The 22,718-nt window shown below is 39.7% G+C and overlaps 3 protein-coding genes across 5 annotated transcripts; 2 read left to right on the forward strand and 1 right to left on the reverse strand.

Annotated features, from left to right (window-relative positions):
* Positions 1 to 4,388: 4,388 nt before the first annotated feature.
* On the reverse strand, positions 4,389 to 18,456 carry LOC132196831 (E3 ubiquitin-protein ligase lubel-like). 3 transcript variants are annotated; one of them, XM_059619742.1, is made up of 24 exons: positions 18,274 to 18,456; positions 16,723 to 16,855; positions 16,407 to 16,564; positions 16,170 to 16,334; positions 15,790 to 15,952; positions 15,494 to 15,738; positions 15,090 to 15,437; positions 14,294 to 15,026; positions 13,760 to 14,184; positions 13,446 to 13,700; positions 12,898 to 13,128; positions 12,584 to 12,682; positions 10,938 to 11,216; positions 10,688 to 10,883; positions 8,990 to 10,477; positions 8,721 to 8,935; positions 8,457 to 8,654; positions 8,171 to 8,313; positions 7,968 to 8,109; positions 7,695 to 7,784; positions 7,283 to 7,630; positions 6,864 to 7,009; positions 5,870 to 6,038; positions 4,389 to 4,741 (listed from the first exon to the last, which is right to left on the reverse strand). In XM_059619742.1, exons 1-24 carry the CDS (start codon positions 18,280 to 18,282, stop codon positions 4,709 to 4,711), a joined length of 6,411 nt encoding a protein of 2,136 aa, XP_059475725.1. In that variant the 5' UTR covers positions 18,283 to 18,456; the 3' UTR covers positions 4,389 to 4,708. The 3 variants fall into 3 exon arrangements, with proteins under 3 accessions (XP_059475725.1, XP_059475726.1, XP_059475723.1); XM_059619743.1 differs by lacking the exon at positions 18,274 to 18,456 and adding an exon at positions 18,052 to 18,122; XM_059619740.1 differs by lacking the exon at positions 18,274 to 18,456 and adding an exon at positions 17,810 to 18,039.
* On the forward strand, positions 11,497 to 12,311 carry LOC132196842 (uncharacterized). The gene is made up of 2 exons (XM_059619755.1): positions 11,497 to 11,639; positions 11,696 to 12,311. Exon 2 carries the CDS (start codon positions 11,702 to 11,704, stop codon positions 12,236 to 12,238), a length of 537 nt encoding a protein of 178 aa, XP_059475738.1. The 5' UTR covers positions 11,497 to 11,639; positions 11,696 to 11,701; the 3' UTR covers positions 12,239 to 12,311.
* A 1,383-nt stretch (positions 18,457 to 19,839) lies between the features above and the next one.
* On the forward strand, positions 19,840 to 22,622 carry LOC132196835 (venom protease-like). The gene is made up of 7 exons (XM_059619749.1): positions 19,840 to 20,074; positions 20,825 to 21,124; positions 21,225 to 21,385; positions 21,438 to 21,547; positions 21,669 to 21,940; positions 22,002 to 22,171; positions 22,233 to 22,622. The coding sequence occupies exons 1-7, from the start codon at positions 19,993 to 19,995 to the stop codon at positions 22,401 to 22,403; spliced, it is 1,266 nt and encodes a 421-aa protein (XP_059475732.1). The 5' UTR covers positions 19,840 to 19,992; the 3' UTR covers positions 22,404 to 22,622.
* Positions 22,623 to 22,718: the final 96 nt, after the last annotated feature.

Raw genomic sequence — 22,718 nt, forward strand, 5'->3', positions numbered from 1 at the left:
TCGCTCATTATTATGCTCCATGGATGTGTGTTTGCGTTTGAGGGTCCGGCCGCCACGGATCCCAATTTAGATTTAATTAATCGGGGCTGTCATAGCAATGCAGAGCACACAGCACTCTGCTAATTATACACCCTGCGCCGCGTTCCCCTAGGTCAGTTTTCTACTGCAGCTCGTCGGGTTCGCCGAGCTGATGAATTTGTAAACGAGCCCAACATTGTCTTTTTATTAATTCGAAGAGCAAATAAACGTCGATTCGCGATACTTCAAACTAACTGGCGTACTTCAGTGCAGGGTCGCGTGCGTGAGAGGAGTTTACGACCTCGCCGTACATGATATTAAAATGCTCCATCAAACAGTGTGCGAGAATAAAAAGAAGTGTCGTTAAACGAGACTTAATGAACTTGCTTGCCCCCGCGATATGGGGATCGAGAGAGCCGTTATTAGACCTGCTCACTTTCTGCGTCAAGCCTTTGACAGGAAAAATGCATACTTGATAGTGACCTCTGTGACCTTAATGGGCATGTCTCTAATTATTTAGGTGAAAATTTTAATATTTATTAAAGAAAATATTTTTTTATATACATAGAGAAGGAAAATTGCACTTTTTTCATATTCACACGTTGCTGCAAATAACTTTTTGCCTCTCATAAGCACTCAATTAATTAGATTTTTTAATTAAATTTTTATTTCATTTCTGTTCTTTTTATTGCAAGGAATAGATAGAGCGTGAGATAGGAAAATTCAATTGTTTCCGTCAAGTGAAAACTAGTTTTTTTTTTTTTTAAATTTGAATTTAATGGTTTCGTGAGTCTAAATGACCCAATTATATGTGCAATTTTTTAAAAACAACGTTGACCGAGAAAATTATCCCCAAAATATAAACATAAAAAGTGTTCAATTGAGATATTTTGCTGTTTTAATCATTTCAATATTTTGAAACGTTGCAAGCAGAAAAGAAAATTAAAGAAAGTTCCGTAATTACCTCTATTAAAATGAATTGAGGAAATGAGATGATTTTAATCATGGCATATATGCCCTCTTTAGTACTGCAAGACTAATACTTGTGTTACATATCAAGGATCAACCAAATCATATTTCTCAGCAGGTGGACCATGAGCTCGCAGTTGTGCGATGCAAATCTGCGCCACGCATTTTCCTGCATACCATAATTTAATCATAAAGTTTCGCATGCATATAATACTACTTTTAATACTCTCACGAAGAGACGAATTGCTTTCACAAAACGTTCACTCTCTTTTCATTGTTGCTTCGCCGCCCGACGATGGATGGATGGATTTGCGTTGAGTAATAATTTAATCAGACGCGCACAACTCGCCCGTAATTGATATCATCGCTTACTAATAATATCCTGGGAGAGCAAAATTCACAACAGAGAAGAAGCACGCCTATATTTTTATGAACTTTCACCCCTAACTCAAAACTGAGTGTAATCTTTCCTCCTTTCCAATAGAAACAGGAAACTAGCAAAAATTGTTCACACCGCAATTCCAAGAAATAATAATTATTTTTCATCTGTTAATTGTGGTCAACGACCCGGTCTGTTTTGTATTTAATTTTCAAATATCCCAAACAACTCTAAATAAATGAACAGTCATGTTCTAATTACAGACACGCCACTGCAGTCATTAGTCGGTAGCACAAGTTACATTAATGATAAAAGGGACTCTACTTTTGCAGCTCCTTAATTGACAACTCATGAGTGCAGGTGCAAATTAGCGATTCATCAATCATGATTCGCGCAGCTCCATTGACTGCCGGGCTAACTAGGCAAAGAAAATAGGCAGACGAGAAACATGACAGCGGCTATTTTTCTAATATGCGAAAACAATAATTAAAAATTAAATGCAGCTTCTGTCCTTTCTATTTTTGCAGCAGTGTTGATTGAAAAAAATTATTTAAACTTCGGTGAAAAGGTTTGTTTGCGTTTGCTGCGTAATTTTCAATTAACATAAAAAGTGAAAATGATCCGCGCTCTCGTACTTGCATGACTTTCCATATCGGGCGACGAAACTACTCTCGTACATAATTGTACCTAAAGAGTGGCGAGATTTTGCAACAAGATTAAATTCCACTCTGGTACGTAGTCCATCTCTTTCGCTCGACAAATCAAGAGCGTAAATTTATTTCCACCTTTTCATGCGCGGGAGTCACTTTCAAATGAAAACATGCCGCGTGAAGATGTTTTCAAAGCAAACAACATTACGCGTACAATTTCGTACCTTGAGCACGGAGTCGGTCAAGTCGGGGACCCCTTATTGTTCCTAAATTCAAACATCAGAAATTATTTTGTCATTTTATAAAAAAGCACACTTATCAGAACAGCTATTTTCATTTAGCCAAAAATTCATTTGTTAGAAAATTAATTAATTTATCAGAAAATTTTATGCATAGGAGGAATTAAAAATCTTTAGTCGAATATTTGAATCAAGTCTTTTCAAAAATAATTATTGAAATTTCCAAGAATTGTCAAAAATTAGCTTCTATATTTGCAGTCAATATTTAATTTTACTTTGCCAATAAGGAGTTAAATTAGTACATGAATATAGGAGTTTTTTTTAAGAAAATCGATAAAAGGAATTGATAATAAATATGTTTAAATAAGTTTAAAAAATTCATTAGATTGCACTTCAAAACAAGACATCTTGACACTCTAATTTTTCCGAGGCAGAGCTTCTGGATGCTGCTTAAAGTGCAAAACAATTTTAATATGGATTGCATGTAAACCTGCTAAAAGAAACCAAATCCTGCAAAAAAAATAAAAATAAAACGGGATCATGCAAGTTTAGCAACTGAGAGATTCATTGAGTGACTTTGACTTTGTCTTTTCATAGTAAAACCAATATAATTTAAATAGATATAATTTTTGTTACTTTAGCATTTATGGCAAGTGAAAAACACAATTTTTGATAAAAATATTTATAAAAAGTGAATTTCTGATCAATAACGGCGACCCGTCGAGTCACCGCGGCTATAAAATTAAAAAGTGAGCGCCGCGCCGCTGAGAAGATCGGGCAAGTGCGTGTGTCACATAATAGCAAGAGAAAATAATAAAAGGACCAGTCCGGCCACTTTTGGCTCGCAGGTGTCTGCGGCGGCGTCCGTCCCCTGAAAATTTATCGGCGCGCATACAATTAGGCTAAATATGGCGGCGGATTGCCAAATATTTTATTGTGTGTGCCTTGTAGTACTTTAATTATTGCCACTTTCTAATAACAATTATTTATGACTGGGCATGATGAGGTGGTCTTTTTTTTTACGGCGGCGCGTCTACATACAATGAGAGGGATGTGTGCAAATTTATTGGTGCCGCTCGCTCGCTCTCGGCGACCTCTGTTCCGTACCAGAAAGCCCTTTTACCTCTCCGATTTATTACGGATTTTTATTTTGCACCGCGAGCGCGCGCTTCTTTTCGCCTTTCTTTTCGTGAAATATGTCTCAGTCTCGTCCGTGTTTCCGTGTCCTCGGTGCAAAGGGATATTAATTGTGGCCACAATGGCAGTAATTTTGCGTGAAAAAGCAGCCAAAAGCGGCTGTTCAAAATAAATCTTCCCAAGAGGTTGAAACTTTAATCTCTCTGACCATCAAGACTGCAGTTTCATTAAAATCTTTTAAATAAAATGGGGTCATTAAAAACCTCTTTAAAGCTCTGTTTAATGACAGAAGGACGATTAAAGCGTTTGATTTCTAGTAAAATTAATGGGCAGTAAAAAGAAGATATTTCAGCAGCTAGATTTTTAGCGTTAAAATCAATGTTTTGAGGATTTGCAGGTCATCTAAATGTGTGAAAATAATTTCATAACTCCATCGGCTTATGGAATATTTTATTGCAAGAATAACCTAAAATTTAGTTGAACCAGGTGCTCATTTTTTATATGACATAAACCTTTATAAAGTTGAATGATCTCAAGAGAGAATATAAATATAATTTTAGTAAAAATTATTATTAATTTCATAAAAAAAAACTTTAATATTCCTATGAATCCTAGTCATTTCTGTTTGTGGCACTAAATACTGTTCAATTGAAATCAAAACATTAATTTATCAATGATTATTTCTTATTCATTGCAAATATCTGTTTGCTAACTTTATCATAAAGGTTCGTATTTTTTTTTACGATATTGATCTCATGAATAATTTGAAAACGATCAGAGATACTTGCATCTTTCAACCATTTTTTAGGATCTCACTCATTAAACCACAACTGCAAGGTGGAGTAAAAGGATCTGTTGCCGAAAATCAAACAATGCTCGATCGTTGTCGTCACAAGTCAGTGCCGTGATTCACTTAACAAAGCATCTCACAAACGCTGTCTGCTGTCTTCTCATTTCAGCTCATTTAGATGAAAGTAAAAGTTCAAAGACCACTCGTGCACGATATACTTTTCGATAATAATTTACGTTACCTTTATTTTTAATGAGGAATTTTTACAAATTACATAAGAGCTCTTCTTTTCTTTTTTTTTACCTACAAAATGTACACAGGCTGCTTTTGGACAATGCGAATTTTTTCCAACGGCGAACAAGCATCGACGACGAGAGAGCCAAATTCTTCCACGAACCGCCGAGACGTAGGCGTTGACTTTAATTACAATTTGGCAACATGCACGTGAGGATAAAAACAATTATTTGGGGTCACATCGAGAGTGAATGCTTCATCATCCTTCAGCTTTTTATCTGCGCAATCTCCATTATGCATCCAGAGGAATTTCTTCTTTTACAACCTGAAAATCAAACACGGCCATCACTGCCTGCGCCTTTCTACACCACACGTATAAAAATATAACTAATCAAGCATTTTTCATGCATAATTGGGAAATGGACCCTCGCTAGCTCCCAGTTGGGTGCCGCCGCGGCTTTTCTCTTTGCGCGTCAATGGCAGATGAGTTGAGGCGCCGTCGACCGACCCACAGCTCGGATAGATATCTTTTAATGAGAGTGAAATTTCACCTCCGTTAAATCGATTTTTGCTATCTTTTTATTCACCACTGACTTAATTAAAAGCGTGCTCAGTCTCTCTTTATCAAAAGAAGCTCCTTATTCATGTATTTGCGATCTAGCCCAATAAATTTAAAATTTACCGTAAGCACGATTTTTTTTACTTTGATACCTTCCAGCGGCTTCTATGATAACTTGTTGACTTATAAAGTTTATAAGAATGTTGTTATAAATCCTAACAATTGTTTTATACTTCACAAAAATACCGTATTTATTTTAATTATTTATTATAAATAATTTTGTTTTTATAATTTTTTAAACATTTAATTTTTTTTTATAATTATTTTAAAATTGCTTATTTACTTATTTTTTTATTATAAATTTTTTTTACAAGCGCTGCTAATCAAATACCTAAAAACTAAATATTTTAAAGTACCATTACAATTTAATATTGTTCAGTGCAATATATTTTGCCTGCAGTACTAAAATATTATCAAAATAAAGTTGAAAAAAACCTCTTTAATAATTTTACAAGACGATAAAATTGCGTGGGAAATGAAAATTTTCAATATTAAAGAATATTTTTAGAGCTGTTTGAGTTGTTCCGCTTTTCTTTTTTAAACACCGTGACACTCGCTCATTAAAACTGATTTTTGCTGGGCCGAACTGCTCAACACACTCGGAAGAGCGTGATCGACAGCACGTCCCACGCCTCGCAAAAAGCCAAAGGTGCCGCGCGGCGAAACGCGGGCGAAATTTCAGACGATAAGGAATCGCGGCTCCCTTCACGCCTTCTCAAAACATCTCTAACTACAAATAAGCGTGCTAACTCGAAAAATTAGAAATTATCCAACGAGGAAGAGGCTGGGGCGTGAAGTATCGAGAAGAGATCACGCTCCTTTCTCCAGACTCACCTGCAACAGCGCCTCGCGATACTCGGCCTCGGGCTTGCCGAAGATCCTGGGCGGCAGGCGTTTGTGGGCCCGGCGGACGATCGTCTCCAGGTCGTCTGCCGACAGCACGATCACCGGGTCCAGCCCGTTATCTCGAATCAGCCCGCACAGGTACTCGATGTAATGCGCCCTGCGAAATTAGAGTGATTGACGCGGTGTTAAATATGCATTCATCACTGCGACCGGTAGCTGATTTTATCGCTGCAAACGGGAACGCATTCATCAACGGTGAGAGCAGAAAATTGCAGGTTTTCGGCTCCTTTTATTGCGATTTATTGTCAGCGATAGGAGGAAATTGAAAATTAAGATTGGTATCAAGGGTACTTGTAAAAATGTCGATTTCTAAGGTGCGAAAACATTCATCTCTTGCATAGCCCCGAGCAAACTGTTTTCTGTATTTCATACAAAAACTCAAAACAAAAGCTGTTTTTGTGATATTAGAATAAAATTAAATATGCAATCAGAGCAGTTCTTTTTTGTATCAAAAATTTTAAAATAATTTACGCCTTTTGTGTTCAAATCAAATGAATAAGAAATTAAAAAAAAACTTATAGTGAATCTTGAATTTAACGTTAGAATTTATGACTTTTAAATTGAAACACTCCTTTCACAGATTAGAAACTTTTGATGAGTACATCAAATGGGTTATTTTACTCGTATTGTATTAAACTCAATTACGAGTTGTTCACCTAAATTGCACCGAGGCGTTTATCGAATCGACTAATGGCGCAGTACATAAAATAAGAAGATTATTGACTTTTCTTTCTTTCTTTCTCTCACTCGCATCTCAGCAATAAACATTTCTCTTTCTTGGCAGATGCGCCTCTACAAAAGTGTTCATTGTTCGCAGCCAATCTTAATTTGAATCAACCGCCTGCCGCGTGCAATCAAAGGGAATAAATGAATGGGTGTTTGTAGATTTTTGGCCGATATCGTGTACAGAATATGCACTTACTTGCACAGTCCGGCGTGACCCTTCAGGATTTCCTCATTGCAGTACGTGTCGAGCAGTCCGGAGGGAGTTTCACGTTGGAGCTGCACTCGGCACTTTCCGCCCTCCTCGGCGCCTTCTCTTTCAGTGTTGTATTTAATATTCTGCACCTTAAACACCAAAAAGAGAACGAATTTTAACTCTCTAGTACTTAAAAAGATTTAAAATCTAATTATTCAATTCAATTAGAGACTTTAAAAAGGAGATTTTTTAATTTTTTAGTAAACCATTTCTTTAAAATTTATTTTTAAATTAAAATAATGCTTACTAGTTTATGAGAGAAGAACTTGAAAATAATTAAATTTTACGAATTTTACTGAAAGCAATAATTAAATTGGGCCAATCACCAAATCATAATTTATAAAAAGCAAAAAATCACTTACATTGAGCAAATGCTGCAGCTCGGCAGGGTCTTTATCTCTCAGGTAGAAGAGACAGTTGCGTGGGTGGTGTGCGTGAAGTCCGAGTCGGGCACAATTCGGACTCACCTCGCACTGGGCACCCATCACGAAGCGCCGGTTGCAGCCGGAGCAAAACTCGAACTTGCATTGCGGACAGGTGAAGTGCATGCAGCCTCCTCTGGCCAGGGCGAATCGGCTCATGCACTGAGGACAGGTGATGCCGTGCTCGGCCAGGTGGCTCTCGAGACCAACCTTCTGGCTGTCAGGGTCGTTGGCCTCCTGCCACTTGGCAAACTGATCACAGGTAATGCCTTCATGTTGTTTCATCCACTGCAACAAAGTGGAAAAAAATTGAATTTACATTTCGTTTTCTCGAAATTTTTTTAAAACTTACAGGCTGTCTACATTGGCCGCATGTGACAGATTTGCAGTCAGGGCAGACAAGTCTCCTTTGTTTGGGATTGGCAAAGTACCCAGATGAGCACTGAAAGAGCGAATAGGAAAAATTGTAGCCAATTTATTTTCTTTATTTTAACGATTTACATCTCTTAAATTGAAAAAAATACAAGATGTCACAATAGGCTATGATCTTAAATAGATTTGATTCAGTTAATTTAATTTTTCTTCTTAGAGTATGAAAATAAAAAATGACATTATTTTCCCCCACCTTGATGCACCATCTAAAGCTGGGGTCTTGCATTAGAGTAAAATCTCTTAACTTCCTTTGGAATAATTCATGGACCTCGAAATCAAGCACACTTTTCAGCATGATGTCCAAATTACTGAAATATTCCAGAGCAACATCGTCGCTAAAAAAAAAATGAAAAATAAAGTTTTTAATTCAATTCATATAAATTTTTTTTTTTTTACCTCTGTCTAGCATTGAGATCTGATGGCTCTTTACAAAATGGACAGACAGCATCAACAATGCTTCTGTCTCTAATTTGAATACTGAAGTAATGCTGGACGCAATCTCTACAGCAACGGTGCACACATTTCAGCATGGTAATCATCTGGAACAACAGCGAGATAGAGAGTTAGATGCTGGGTATGCAACCGGCGCAACTTGAAATTTGCCCAAGCTGCATACGTCTCAGGAAATAAAAATTACATCTCTCATAGAATTTTAATCTTAATTTATTAAAAAAATGCATACTTCAGATGCTGAAACCTTTGCCATGCAAAGCTCGCACTCTTGCTGCAGAAAGGCCAAAGCAGAGTCTAGAGAGTGGCACTCCCTGGCCGCAAAAAGTGCATCCTCTTTACTGAAACCCTCTCCCAGGATGCTGACCGTGAGTTCTGCCTTTTCGTAAGTGTCAACAAGGCCCTCAGCCAGTAGACGACGCACCTGACGCTAAAAATTAAAAAAAAAAAAAAAATTAAAATTGACAATTATTTAAATATTAAATCCATTTCGAACCTCGAATTCATGCTGCTTGAGCTGCTCTTTGCTCATCGTGGAAGGAAAACTGGCAGCATCAAGACTGAGGCCTCGTCGCAATAATCCTAGGGTAGGCAAAGGATTTCCACTGCTGATCTGGGGCAGCTTTTTAACTGTCAGTCGAGCGACGCTGGAATCAACCTCGTCAATCATGCTGACGTTCATCATACTTTGAGCAAAAATCATGGCACCACCTAAACATTAAAATTATCTAATATTTGCTTAAATTAAATATTTTTTGTGCGTACCTGAGGCTGAGATGATTTTGCCATTTGGGCGTCTTTTCAGGGTGCTCAGTTTTTCTGACACCGAGTCCTCTTCGATGATCGAGTCCTCATTTTCATTTTCGACTGGAGAAATCGGCGCTTGCGGTGGTGGAGTTGCAGTTTTTTTTGCCACCGACTTCTTTTCTTCCACTGTTGGCTCACTGAGAGATTGTGATTTTGTCTGCGGCTTTGGTGTTTCTGGCGATTTCTGAACTTTTGTGGCCTCTGCCTCGGCATTTTTCTCGACCGGTTTTTCCTGAATTTCTTTTGTTTTTTCCACCTCGACTGTCCTTTCAGGAGATTTCCGCTTTACTTCAGGAGTTAGCACAATAATTTCCTCCTTTGCGATTGGAGCTTCTAATTCAGCTTTCGGCGCTGAAGCAGCTGCATTTTCTTCTTTCCTCACTTCTTTAATTTCTTGAGATTTTGGTTTGGTCTCGGCCGCAGGAACTGAAATCTTTGCCTCTTGTGCTGTTTTGGCTTCAGGGGATTTTGATTTTGGTGGAAGTTCGGGAGATTTTGGATTTGAATTAGGCGAGTTGGGTTTTGGTGGCAGTAATGGTGCAGGTGGCTCATTCTTAGTTTCAGGGATTGCTTTTACTTGCTGAACCTCCGGTGTTTTGGGCTTTACAACAGCCTCTGCTGTTTGAAGTTTTGCTGTCTGCTCTGTTGGTTTTGAACTTTGAATAGATTCAGCAGATTTTACATTTTGAACCGTTGGGGACATTGGAGCTTTGGCTTTTGGGGTTTCTGGTTGAATTGGTTTTGTTTCCACTGGCTCTGGAATTTTGGGTTCAACCTTTTTTGGGGGTTCTTTAGGTTTTTCAGGCGTTTCTTTTTTAAAATCCTCAACTTTGGGTGGCTTTTGTGGGGCTGGCTGAGGCACTTTTTCAACAATAGCTGCTGGTTTCTCGATTAATTTTTCTGGGGAACTGGGTTTGACTGTCGCAGCTACTTTCTGTAATTCAGGTTCAACGACCTGTTTCTTTTCCAACTTGGGAGTGCTTTGTGTTTCTTGAGGCAATTTTTTAGCCTCCATCACTGCTGGCGTCTCTTTTGCTTTTTCAACAATGGCAGGCGGTAATACTGATTCAGTCGATTTCATTTTACTCAAATTCAAAATATTCTCCACCAAACTCGTAATGTCCTGGGCTTGGAGTTGAATATTTTTAGAGTAGTCATTGAAAAGCTTCAGAGACTCATTTGAGTTGAGTAGGATTTTCTTGGCGTTTTCTAAATCAGCATTAACATTGGGAGATGACATGTTAGCAGTGATGGAAGCCACTTCAAGATTGATTTTTTCTTGCGAAGCTGATGAGCTTGAGGTTGATGGAGTAGACGGAAGAGGCTCTTTGGTGGGCGAAGGGGTTTGGGGGTGGACGGAACCATCATCGTGTGGCAGCTCCTCGGTGATGTCAATGTCGGATCGGGCGTCCGAGAACTCCTGCAGAGATTCTGTATTGTTTTCATCTGAAAATAATTGTGCACCCCATGCAATATCCAATTTTTCTACTTTAATAGTTAATACTTAGCAAATACATAGCCTAAAATTTTGAAAGCAAGCTTATAGTGACGACATACAATATCAAAAAAGCAAGCCATCAAGAAAGCAGCATGTTAAAATCTGACTAAAATTTATTCGATTTAAAAAAAATAATAATAATAATATATTTCAATTACCTGCAGCCACGGACTGCAAATTGGCGTCGTTGTTGTCATCCTCCTCAGTGGGTGGTCCCCAGATGCGCATCAAGAAAGGTTTCAACTGCGCTTTATTGAGCTGAATTAGTGCGGCTTCGACGTTGCCCTGATTGGCCTCGAGAGCGGCCACGGCCTCCTGGCGCGTGAAGTTTCCTTTGCTTATCATCTCCGCGTACTGATTAAAAAAATTCTCAATAGCTCAAGAAATAAAATGAATTAAATTTTATACTTTGCTCTGTCGCTGTTCCACGCAATGGGTCACAGCTGACCAAACGTTGCCCTTCTTTTGTCGAAGGGCGTCTCTGGCTTCAAAAGCGGAAACAACTCCAATGGTGTTTTCCGTTCTCTCCAGGCCGTAGTTGGTGGCCAAAGTGGCCACTGTGTCGATCAAATTGCGCCAGTGCTGTCTTAGCCAAGTGATCGGGTCCTGACCTGGGTTGTCACCTTCGGCGGTTTGCTCCAAGGCCACTTGCACATCCTCAGATGTGAAACTGTGCTCCTCTGCCTCCTACGACACAAATTAAAAATAATTAGGATTTTTAAGAAACATTTTTTTTTTTATCAATTCTTAGTGTCCGCCAAGGTGAAATGAGAGTGACTTTTCCTGTCTTGAAATGACTCATTAGTAGTTTTGTGTGACATTTTCTCTTATTCAACGTGAAAAACTAACCAAGCAAAAATTTCCGCTTCCTCTTTTTTTACCTGCTTCGTTGCTTACCGCGCCTAATTAATTTTTATTTTTTATTTGTAAAATACGAGCTTGAGGTTTTTTAGTTACCGCGTCAGGTGTGCGGGACCGACTGATAAGGTTTTTGACACGACAAGGTTGAAAGGAAAAGCGGCGCACCAGCACCATTACCTCTCATTATCACTGTATAAAAGCACTCCGACCTGGCGGTGACCTGACACTCTCAACGGGAACTTCTAGAAGGTAAGCTTCTGTTTTTTTATTTTATGCGCGAACGTAATTTAATTTTTTTAATTCAGGTGAAAATGTTATTTCCGAAATTATTGACCATATTTTTGGTCACTTTGGTCGTTGCGGCCGAAGAGGAAGACGAAATGGACTTTGATATATCTCAAATGACTACGGACGCGTACTCCACTTCGTTCGGATCTAAATGCCTGATAGCCTCGGAGGATGAAGATTTCCTCATTCAAGACAAAGAAAACAAGCTCACCACGTCTGACAACTTGGAGGATGAGCCAAAAAGCACTTGGGCTATTCGGCAGTGGAACTTCGACGACGGCGAATTTTACGAGATAAAAAATTTAGTGAGTGAAGAGTTTATCAGCGTGATTAACAAAGGAACTGTTGATCACGATGATTACGAAGTCACCACCACACACTTCCAGTTTTTGAACAAAAACCCTCCGAATCTATGGAATCTGGTCAAAGTTGATGATGGCTATGAAATCGTTCACAAAGATACTGGACTGCACTTAAACCTTGATTTTGATAAAGGCAGCGTCGTGCTTGAGGGCAAAGCCAACGATACTCACACTCATTGGAATGTAACTTGCAATTAAATCGATGATGTAAATTTTAAACAAAAGTAAAAAAAAATTGTGATAAATAAATAATTGGAAAAATTGGTGTTCAGATATTTGTTTAATTTCAAAGCTCATTCATTTTTAATAATTCAAATTTATGCCAGATTTTTAAAAGTACTTTTTACTTTGATTTAAAAATCTTACTTTAAAATTTAGCCGGCTTTGTTTAATTTAATTTGAAATAAAATCCTTTTGTCTAAACCAACGCATGGCAGCTTCCATCAGCAAGTAATAAACAAAATCTATTTCTGGACCTCTCAGCCTCTCGTTTAACCACCGCCAAAGCGCTCTTGCTAAAAAGCTAAAAAGAATAGCACTCACTCTCAATAGACGAACCAATTCGTGTCCCTGGAAACTGGCGCTGCTCTTTCGACTTCTCCCTATGTCGGGCGGTTGACTCCCAGACCTAATGGAGGAGCCCTGAAAACCCAGAAATATTTTTGTAATTCTAAAAAAAATTAGTATTTTAGCAAAAGTACACAACGTATATGGAACAAAATATTTAAAAAAAAATTCAGTGCTCTCACTCACATAAATATATGAAAGTACCACATGCAGAGAAGTTAGTTCATAGCTAAGGACAAACAAAGTGTGGTCATGCAACAACAACACACTCATGGGGTCCAATCTGGTACCCTGATATTAACGTTGCCGCTAGTGAGGGTGCTGGTGCGTGAGTCGTAGGCCCTGATGCTGGGCGTCCGCAGTGAGGACATGCTGCCGCCCAAAATGCTGCTGGACAGGTCGGAAGTGGACATGCCACGGACACCACGGCGGGACGACCGACTAATGTGGTGGTTCGACTCGTAGGCAGGTAGAGGCTCATCCAGTTCGGGACTGGTTTCTCGAGACGACATTGGAAGGCTCTTGAAAGACACATATTTATGCATAGAAGTAGTGGTTTCAAAGCTCTTTTAAGCATAATTATGATTAATTTGAAAACAAAAAATGTAAATATAGTAAAATATAGCAGCGTTGGAATATTAATGAAGCTTTCGTTAAATAATATTTAAATAGTTATATACGGTAAAAGATATAAAATAAAATTTGAGCATTAAAAATTATGTGATCCTTTCTATAAAGATGTTTTTACGTGTTTAAATAAAAAGGAAGTTAATATAAGCTTTAAAATAATATTGAATTAATAATTTTTCCAAATCCAACAGAAATTTGATTATAATACCTGGGAGTCGCTCAAGCGCAGCGACTGTTTGCTGAGCGTCTTTCTGAGATTTGACGACGGCTTCTGCCTTTCGTCTTCACCCCAAAGAAAAGCAGGCATGTCTGGAGTGTCCATTAGCGTTTGCGTCCCAGTGTGCAACGACATGGCCCGCTTCAGCCGTGGGGATGGAGCCTTTCTATAATACCTTGGGCTTCTAGACGAGGACTTTTGTGATGCAGTCTCTGACTTGGCCACTTCAGCTGGTGCTTCGTAAGTCTTAATTTAACAGGGAAATATTAAAATCAAATAATTTACACCGAGATTCAAATTTTCACCTGCGTTCCGATTTCCCGTGGTGGCGGCGAAGTCCCCGTTGAAACAGAATGCTTGACTTTTGGCTCTGGCTTGGGAGATTCCACCTTGACAACAGGCGCTGCTGGAACTTCCAGTCTAGCTGGTGTTTTCTCCTTGACTGGAGGCTCAACAGGTGGTTTTGGCGAAGCTGGGGGCAGCTCTCTGAAGGGCGAGGTGGAGCAAGAGACAAAGTGACGAATGGGCTGGGGAGTTTCTTTTGGCGGAGGCTCCCTTGGAGGCGAGCAGCCGACTGCAGTGGAAACTTTCTTCTTACTATTTCTGGGCAGAGTCCTTGGCGATGACGGAGGAGTTGGGGTTGAGCTGTAAGGGAATTTTGTGTTGCGGCGCTCTTTGCTGGACACTGGCCTTGCTTCGGGCCTTCGTTCGTCATCGCTGCTTCCAATTTCTGCACGCAAAAATTTTTATTAGTGTTTTATATTTTTATTGAGAAGAAAAATTAATTAAATTTACTAATTTTGCATTTTATGAATATTTTTATTGAAACATAAATTTACCTCTGTGTCGGCTGCTGGCCCTGGTTGCCCTATTTCCAATCTCAGCATAGCCATTGATTTCTGTCTTGCTCTTGCGTCTTCTCTGCAGACTTCTCCTGCCCATTTCCGAGTAGTCAGATTCTCTGGCTTCCTTGCTGTAATCCCTTGAATCTCTCATCTCCCTGATTTCAGAGGTCCTCCTACGTTCTTCGTTGGCCCTCATTTCTCTCCTGTTGGCGATTTGCTGCTTGGCTGTTCCTCTTCTGATGGACGGTTTGATTGTGCGCCTCCCTTGGTTTTGAGTGTCCGGGGCTGGATGGAAGTCGGCACTAGGCGTTTTGCAGCATATCGAACAAACCCTGGTGCCCTCAGGGTTAACGTAAGTGCAGTGCTCACACTCCCACTGGTAGGGCGCATTTTCAGGGACCTTTTCTTCTTCATTACTTTCCTCTTCTTCCTCCTCCTCGGACTCCTGTGAAGAGTCCTTCCTTCCAGGCAGCGACTTGCACTTGGACCTGACGCTGGCTGTTGGTGAAGAGGCCATTGCCTTGCGGCCTGTCACTCCACTGATTGTGGAAAAATCAGGCTGCCGACTGCGACTGTAAAGACTTGTGTTGCTGCTGGACCGCATGAGGCGTTGAGGCGGCTGAGGATTTTCTTCATAAGGGTGGGCAGCGCCATAATAAGGAGGTGCCTGAGGAGCCATCCAGGGAGGCTGCTGGTAATTTCCCATGCCCATCATGGAGGGATGCATCTGATTAAAAATAAATAATTGAAAAAAAATCAAATATTATTTAAAAATAATAATTAAGTTCACCTGCTGCTCAGCAAACATTGCAGCTTGCAAGTGGCTGCTGTGCAGTTCATGGACGCTTCCGGTCAAGGGCATTCGCTGGGGTGGTCGAGGGTTGTAGCAGAATTGCTGCACTTCCCTCTGAGGTTGGACTTGCTGCTGCTGCTGTTGTTGCTGTTGTTGTTGCTGCTGCTGCTGATTTTGTTGGCTGTAGCCCATGTACGGGTTGGTCGCCCTCCTTCTACCAGTAGTGGCAAAAGGTGACATGGCTCCCTCATACCTCGAGTAGCCCATCGGTATTCCCCTGTAGGCAGCAGCTTCTGGGACGATCGTGGGTTCAACTTGCTTGTAGTTTTGGAAGTCGTAACTTTGCTAATGATCAACAATTTCAATAATGGATTGCTTAAATTTTTAATTTAATTTAAAACCGAGTTTCTATTGTTGTCTTTGGGCAGGTTTGCGACGCTGACTGAATGGCTCAACCCTGCCCTGTGTGCCCTCTGAGGTGGTTGCATCTGTTGCTGTTGCTGAGATGGACCGAAAACATTGCCAGGAAAATTCTGTTTTAAAGAGACTTCAGGGCCCGGCGGTCTCATCATGCCAGAAATATTTTCCTTTCCGTTGTTCATGCCGTTTATTTGATTCATGTAATCGTCTACAGGAACTGGAATACCTGCTTTGCAATGATATTAAATATTTATTTTAAAACGGATAAATTTATTGCCTTGAGCGTCAAACTGGACCCGAGCGCTTTGCTCCATGTGCATCTGAGGATTAGGCCTCGGCCTGCCACTCATAAATCGTCTGAGGCTATTCATCTTCTCCGCCAAGGAAAACTCTTTCCTGGGCAGCGCCGGTTTGACCTGGTCAGCCCCGTAACCCCGACCCTAATCCATCACCATATTAACTTGTCAAATTATATGTGCCACTTTCAACACCACACATAATTCAAGTGTATAAATCATATATCATGCTAAAATACGAGCTCTACAAAAAGCCCAATTTTGAAAGAAGAAGAAAATAATGCAATTTGACCTCTTCACCTGTGTGAGTGAGAGCTGGCGTAAAAAAAGAAAGAAATAATTTCGGGCTTGAGAATCATACCTGGGTCATTTGGTTGATCTCCTGGATCATCCTCGGAATTTCAGGGCTGGGGGTCGATGACCTCATGTCCTTTTTGTTTCTGCGAGGAGGAGGGACAGGAGCTGGCATCAAACCACCTTTTGGCGGAAGTGGAGGTCGAAAAGTTTGGAATCGGTCATCCAAAGTCTTCAAGTATAATATTAATACAAATTAGGTCTAGAGTCTGGATTTCCTAAAATCTAGAAATTTTTAAGGCACCTTTCGAATGTGAGCTTGTCTCTTGGGATGTCTGTGATACATATCATCGCAGGACAAACAAAATATCTGCTTGTTGCAGTCCTCGCACCTGACCGCCGGTTCCGTGCTACCGCAAAGGTCGCAGTGCTTACCATCACCCTTTCTTCGGATTTCATTGCCTAAAAAATAAAAATAAAAATATTTTATTTTACTTTTTTTAATTTAAAAAGTGGTAGAATAATAAAACTTGCATAATTATGTTAATGAGAAAGTAAAAATTTAAATTTTTAATATTTAAAAAAGAGGAAGTAAAAATAATTGAATAAACTTTTCGAACCTGCTAATCCAAGGAGTGATCTGGTTGTAGTCGCCGAATTCGTGTTGCCCATTTTTCTGTAGTCAATCACCTCATACTCAGGTTCCGGTGGAGGTGGCAATGGGCGCATGGACAGGTGGGCGCCGACTCGGGACTGCAACATCAGGCAATGGATTGAGTGCCAGTAGCAATACATTGTGGTCATTTCGCAGCAAATTAATCTCCGCGTATCCGTGCGGGCCGCGTTTCTTAAGAAGCCACTGAGACGCTACTGAACGACGCTCAAGAGGACTAACAATAAAGAAAGACGGGCCCATTCAAGAGGTGCTCATTAAAGTTTAAACGGGCGATGAGGCTACGTATCTGTCGACGAGTTATTAATTGACGTAAAAAGGCATGTGTTCCCATAAAATAAGTCATCCAAGATTAAAAATAAATGAACTTTTTAAACTGTTTCTTCAATATTTATATAAATCAGTGTACATTACAGGGTCAGTGAACGTAATTTTGTATATGTTGTTTTAAAATAAATTAAAGTGCGTTAATGAAGTTTAAAAACTCTGCTTTTTTGTAGAGATTTATTCAAACGATAAATCCAGATGTATTTAAAGACTCCAGGCACGGATTCATCTCTAACCCTACCACCGGCCAATTTTTGTGAATCCGACTTATATATCAGAAATAAACCTGCGGGGTCTTTCCTGCCGGTAAAAAAACAGCGGGGTGCAGTGTGCGCCGCGTGCTGATAATTATAGCACTTGGCAGCCTAATTAATAAGTGCGCCTCAGCTTGCTCAAAATCTGAAATCGCTTAATCTGCGCGGCTTTTAACAATTTTCACATTTCACTCAACAAACTCGGGCTTATAAAAAAGTCTCTCCCGCGACGCTATTTTTTACTCGCGACCCGCTGCTCTTATGTAAAGTCGGCGACGTGTGAGTTTCTATTTTCGGACGTGACATTTTTAAAATATTTTGATTGTGTCTGTGGCGAAAAAGCAAACGGAGATAGATGAATGAGAGACTATTTTTAAGCAGCTTATTATGAGTGTCCAAGTGCGAAAAAGAGAGACCATGCGTTCAAAATGAGCCGCAAATTCGATTACTTACAAAAAAGCCGTTCCACATGAAACGTGCCGAATACCAAAAAAACGGGCCAAAATTTGGTCGATTCACGGGAGCGGCGAGCGGAATGTGTTATTGGTGAGCCGATCGTGTGCCGATCACTAAAAAATAAAATTCTCGCCACCAACACACACAGACACCGACAAGCAAAATGTGCCGCTAAAAATACACACGCGCGTTTTGTTAGTTCTTTTCTGTTTCGCTTTTTCTCTTCTTCAATCACACACCCAATCCGCCCCAATTGCCGGCCACAACTCCCCCAGAACGCACACTTTTGTCTCTCGGCGGGCAGCTTCACTCCTTGGCCCTCTCACGCGATTAGCGCAAAAGCAGTGGTGCAGAGCCGAGTAATTAGCAAAAAAAGGGAGTTATCGCGCTGCTCCACTGGCAAAGGTCAAATAGTTAGTTTCGGGCCAAATTGTTAATACACCTCTTGAGGGGGTACTCACGTTGAACATGGTGCGTGAGGGCGTTCAAGTGCGGCGGCCGGTGCACTCGATCCGCATGCCAGGGTGCGCCGAAATTCACTCGGATAACATGCAAATATGAGAAGTCGGTGGGCAAAAGAGCTCCGACACAGCTAGACACGGCACCGGCTCTAAATTTAGCCCCAACTCTTCTTGACTCTGCGCCAACATTCACATAAAATGATTCCTACAACATGAGTGAGTGCGACAATCTCGCTCAAATCTCGCTCTCCGCGCGCCACCCCGCTTCCTCCGCTCCCTCTACCTGCTCCGTTATTATTTACCAAGTGCATAGTCCACGGCAGGTCAATTTACCCTGATGGCCTCTTGCCCTGAGGAGCATTTTTCTCGTTTCGATTAGCCGCACGCTGCGGGCTGGATTAAATGGGACATGGGCGCCGCGGCAAGCGAGGCAGGAAGCGCAGTCAAAATAGGAATAAGGCAATTTACTAAAGCAAATATATAAAATATTTTATACCTGACTGAAATTGAGAGCTTTGCGCTGAAAATTGAGATTAATTGAAAAGAGAAATAATTCTGGAAGGATACGTGCTTTTTCTTGACTCATAATTTTCAATAACCTGTTCGCTTTTTAGTATATCAGTGAAAAATATAGCTTTTTATACATCAATCATAAAAAGATGTAATTATTTTAATGAATGTTTACTTATTGCTTTCAATAAATTTTATTATTATTATTTATTCTTCTCGGTCAATACAGAAATTTTAAATTGGAAATCTATTTAAAATTTAAATATTATAAAGATTTTATAAAAAAGTTTTGTCAGAGTATATGATATCGTTAATAAAAAATTACACCAACACAATTAATATTTGTATTGAAAATTAGCATATCAACAAATTTAAAAAAGCAGGAAGTAAGTAAAATTAAATTGAATGAAAATTTTTTCTTTTTACTTTTGAAGATTTGTTTATATGAGCAATTTGAGACGTAGAAACTCCCCTTCTTTTTTAAATGGCGCAGATGCGATATCACAAATTAAAAGGCGCGTGATTCAGCTTCGGGCCGAGGCGGCAGTTCTTAATTTAACAACTTGATCCAAGAAACACCAGGTTATTTCTCAGAAGAGCGCAATCCACATTAGCCTGCACTTAAGCTTAATGCGTGTCCGCTTATAGTTGTAAACAGCAAACCGCTTTTGTGTCCAACAGGTTGAGAACCTCTGTCACTCTCCTTTGGCCCGCTCGCTCTCGCAATTAGTAGTTTGATAGGCAATCTTTTCATTTAGAAAGTCGACCAAATTTATTGCAATTTAATAAAAAAAAATTAATAATAAATTATTAATATTTAGTTAATCTTATAATTATTTAATTATAAAAATAAAAATGAATAAAATTTATTTAATGTGAAATGTTTTCATTTTCTAGTTGACGCATTTGATCACTCTAGAGCAACATGACTTCAAACACGAGTCTAGTAGAGTAATTCCCTGTTGGTAAAATCGCAGCACTCTGCTGCTCCGCGACACGGTCAATTTGCAATTAATTTGACGCCCCGGCTTGCGTGTTACGTGCATCGCAGCATCGAATGAGTAATGCCTGACTTTTTGTGTAGAACAGACGTGCTCTCCAAGGCCAGTGACGTAACTTTCAAGTCCCTCCGTAGGAAACACTCTTGCGGTTCTCATCCTTAAAAGTTCAATTAGTCTTGAGGCGAGCGTAGCAGCAGACGCGCCGGCGATGGTGCTCGCGAAAGTTGTGATTTCGGCTGTGGCCCTGGTGCTCGCGCAAATCTCGCTCTCCTGGGCGCAGTTTTACAACGGTAATTATTATTTATCAGTCAGGCCGCTATGACAATACAATTTCTTTATTTTTTCGACTTCTCTTTTTAACTAGAATAAAAATTGCATTTTGCTGCTGGTGTTTTGAAAACAAAATTATCAAAAGCTGCGGCTATTTGTTGAGGTCACGCCAGCGTGCTTAACCTACAATCAAGGCGTGAGAAAAACACGGAGCGGCGTTCATTCGCACAAACCAGTCGTGACTTCTTCGTGCATCAATTTCAAATAATGCAATCGCAATAGCAAACATTTGATTATGATTTAAAATTGATTATTGATATAAGTGAATTAATTTTTCAAAACTCATAGTTAACAAAAACTAAAATTATTGAAACAATATTTTTATTCATCTTTGAAACGGCAAGATGAAGAGATAGAGGAAAAGGAAATCAAATATGTTGTGGGGATTTCCAAATAAAAAATTATAACGGACGCTTTTTGCGATCAGCAAAATACAATTAATGTTTAGCTGCTCACTTTCCTTGTTTAACAGAATTTGAGCAAACATTAAGAGGTGGCGAATTAATTTGTTGTGCTACAATAAAGGCATACCAGCATTATGATAATGGAAAATTTAAAATAATAATCAGTTAAATTGTTGATTATTTGTAAAAAACAAAAACTTTAATTGTTCTTACTAAAAAGAAAAATAGGAGACTTAAAACTGACCGGTGTTAATAAAAAAATTACTTTCAGTTAAAAATTAGAACTAAATAAAATTGCTTTTTCAGGAGATCAGTGCTCAACGTATTTTGGAGTGTCTGGAACGTGCACACCTTTGCAGAATTGCGAGCAGGCATTGCAAGATCTCCGCGTGGGTCGGCGACCGCGATTATGCAGTTTCCAATTAAATCATCCGATTATTTGCTGCCCTGGTCAGCAACAGGCCATGCTGCCACAACAGCAGCCAGCAGGGTCCTCAGGTACGAGACCAGCCACGCGGAAAACAACTCCGAGACCAGCAGTTGCAACGAGTACATTAAAGCCCTTTGCACTGCCCCCAACCGCACTGAATACGAGGAGTGAACAAAGTAGGTGGAGAAAATAATTTAAAATATTTATTTATTTGCAGTTTCGTTGTAAGATATTGAAAATAAGCGAGTTTAAATTTAACCGTTTTTATAATTTCAGAGTGCAGAGAATATGCCAAATCAGTTTTTGTTCTTGAGGCGCCGCCGACTCTGCAAATCGACGACGACGTTCAATATATTAATAAGTCCACCTGCGCTGCTGTTGGAACCATTCTGGTGGTTGGCGGAGAGCCTGCGAGCCCCAAGGAATTTCCGCACATGGTTAATTTTGATAAATTCTGCGAAAATGATAATTTTTAAAATTCAATTTCAGGCTCTGTTAGGATATGGGTCAGAAACGGACCCGAACTGGTACTGCGGAGGCTCCCTTATTAGCGAGCGATTCGTTTTGACAGCGGCACACTGCATTTCCAGCAGAGACGCGTCAGTGAATATTTTAATTTCTGAATTTTCTTGACCTGAAAGTATATTTTTTGATAAGAACGAATTTTATGATAAAAATAAAATAGCACGCCGTGACTGAGCACGTTTCTGGTAATTTCAGGGGGGCCGTTAAGGTTGTCAGGTTGGGCGATTTAGAAATTTCAAATGATTTCGACGGAGCCCGACCGCAAATGGTTCTGGTCGCCGATCGCATTCCGCACCCTGAGTACCGACCGCCGGCTCGGTACAATGACATTGCTTTGCTGCGATTAGCCCGAGACGTTGAATTCAACGCGTTCGTTCGACCGGCCTGTTTGCACCGGGTCAAAGAACTCCCTGGGCCTGGTGAGCAGAGACAATTCGTTGCCACAGGATGGGGTCGCGTTGGATACAGTGAGTGCTACATTTTTAATTTTATAAAAGAATAACTTGAACTAAACGACTGAAATTTTAGCTGAAGACACAAGTGACAGACTACTGAAGGTTTCCTTAACCCCGATAGAGCATCCAGTTTGCAACCAAACATACAAGAATGAAGCCACCACCAGCAAGTTGAGACGAGGCATCGACGACAGTTCCATGATTTGTGCTGGAGAGTTGCAGGGAGGAAAAGACACTTGCCAAGTAAAATTAAAATGATAATGAAAATGGTCTCATTTTTGTGATTTAATTAATTTTTATTTAGGGCGACTCGGGTGGACCTCTGCAGTTTGTGAGGAAAGACCCTTACTGCATGTACAGTGTGGTCGGAGTTACTTCTTTTGGAAAGTTTTGTGGCTACAGCAACAGCCCGGGAGTGTACACAAGAGTTTCAAACTACGTAAAGTGGATAGAGGACATTGTGTGGAAAAATTAGGAAAAAAGTTGCCAAATTATAGTTGCACTTAATTTTTGTGGTCTCTAAAATTGAAGTGCAATAATTCTAGGTTGTAGTGCATTTCAGTTAGTAAAAAATAAAAATATAAAAATTTTATTTTACAAAAAAGCATGATCTTAGCTCAGAATTGACGTTGGAAAACTGGCCGATGGCAGATGCAGTTTTTGATGGGCAGATTAAAAAATATTAAATTTTGAACATGAATTTTTTTATTCTCTTATAATTAATTTTATTTAAATTTAATTAATACCACAAAGTATAGGTAACTATTAAAAAAAAATTGCTAATTATTAA

Source organism: Neocloeon triangulifer, unplaced genomic scaffold (assembly GCF_031216515.1).
Source record: "Neocloeon triangulifer isolate White Clay Creek 2 clone unplaced genomic scaffold, ASM3121651v1 ptg000012l, whole genome shotgun sequence".
In the NCBI taxonomy this organism is placed as follows: Eukaryota; Metazoa; Arthropoda; class Insecta; order Ephemeroptera; family Baetidae; genus Neocloeon; species Neocloeon triangulifer.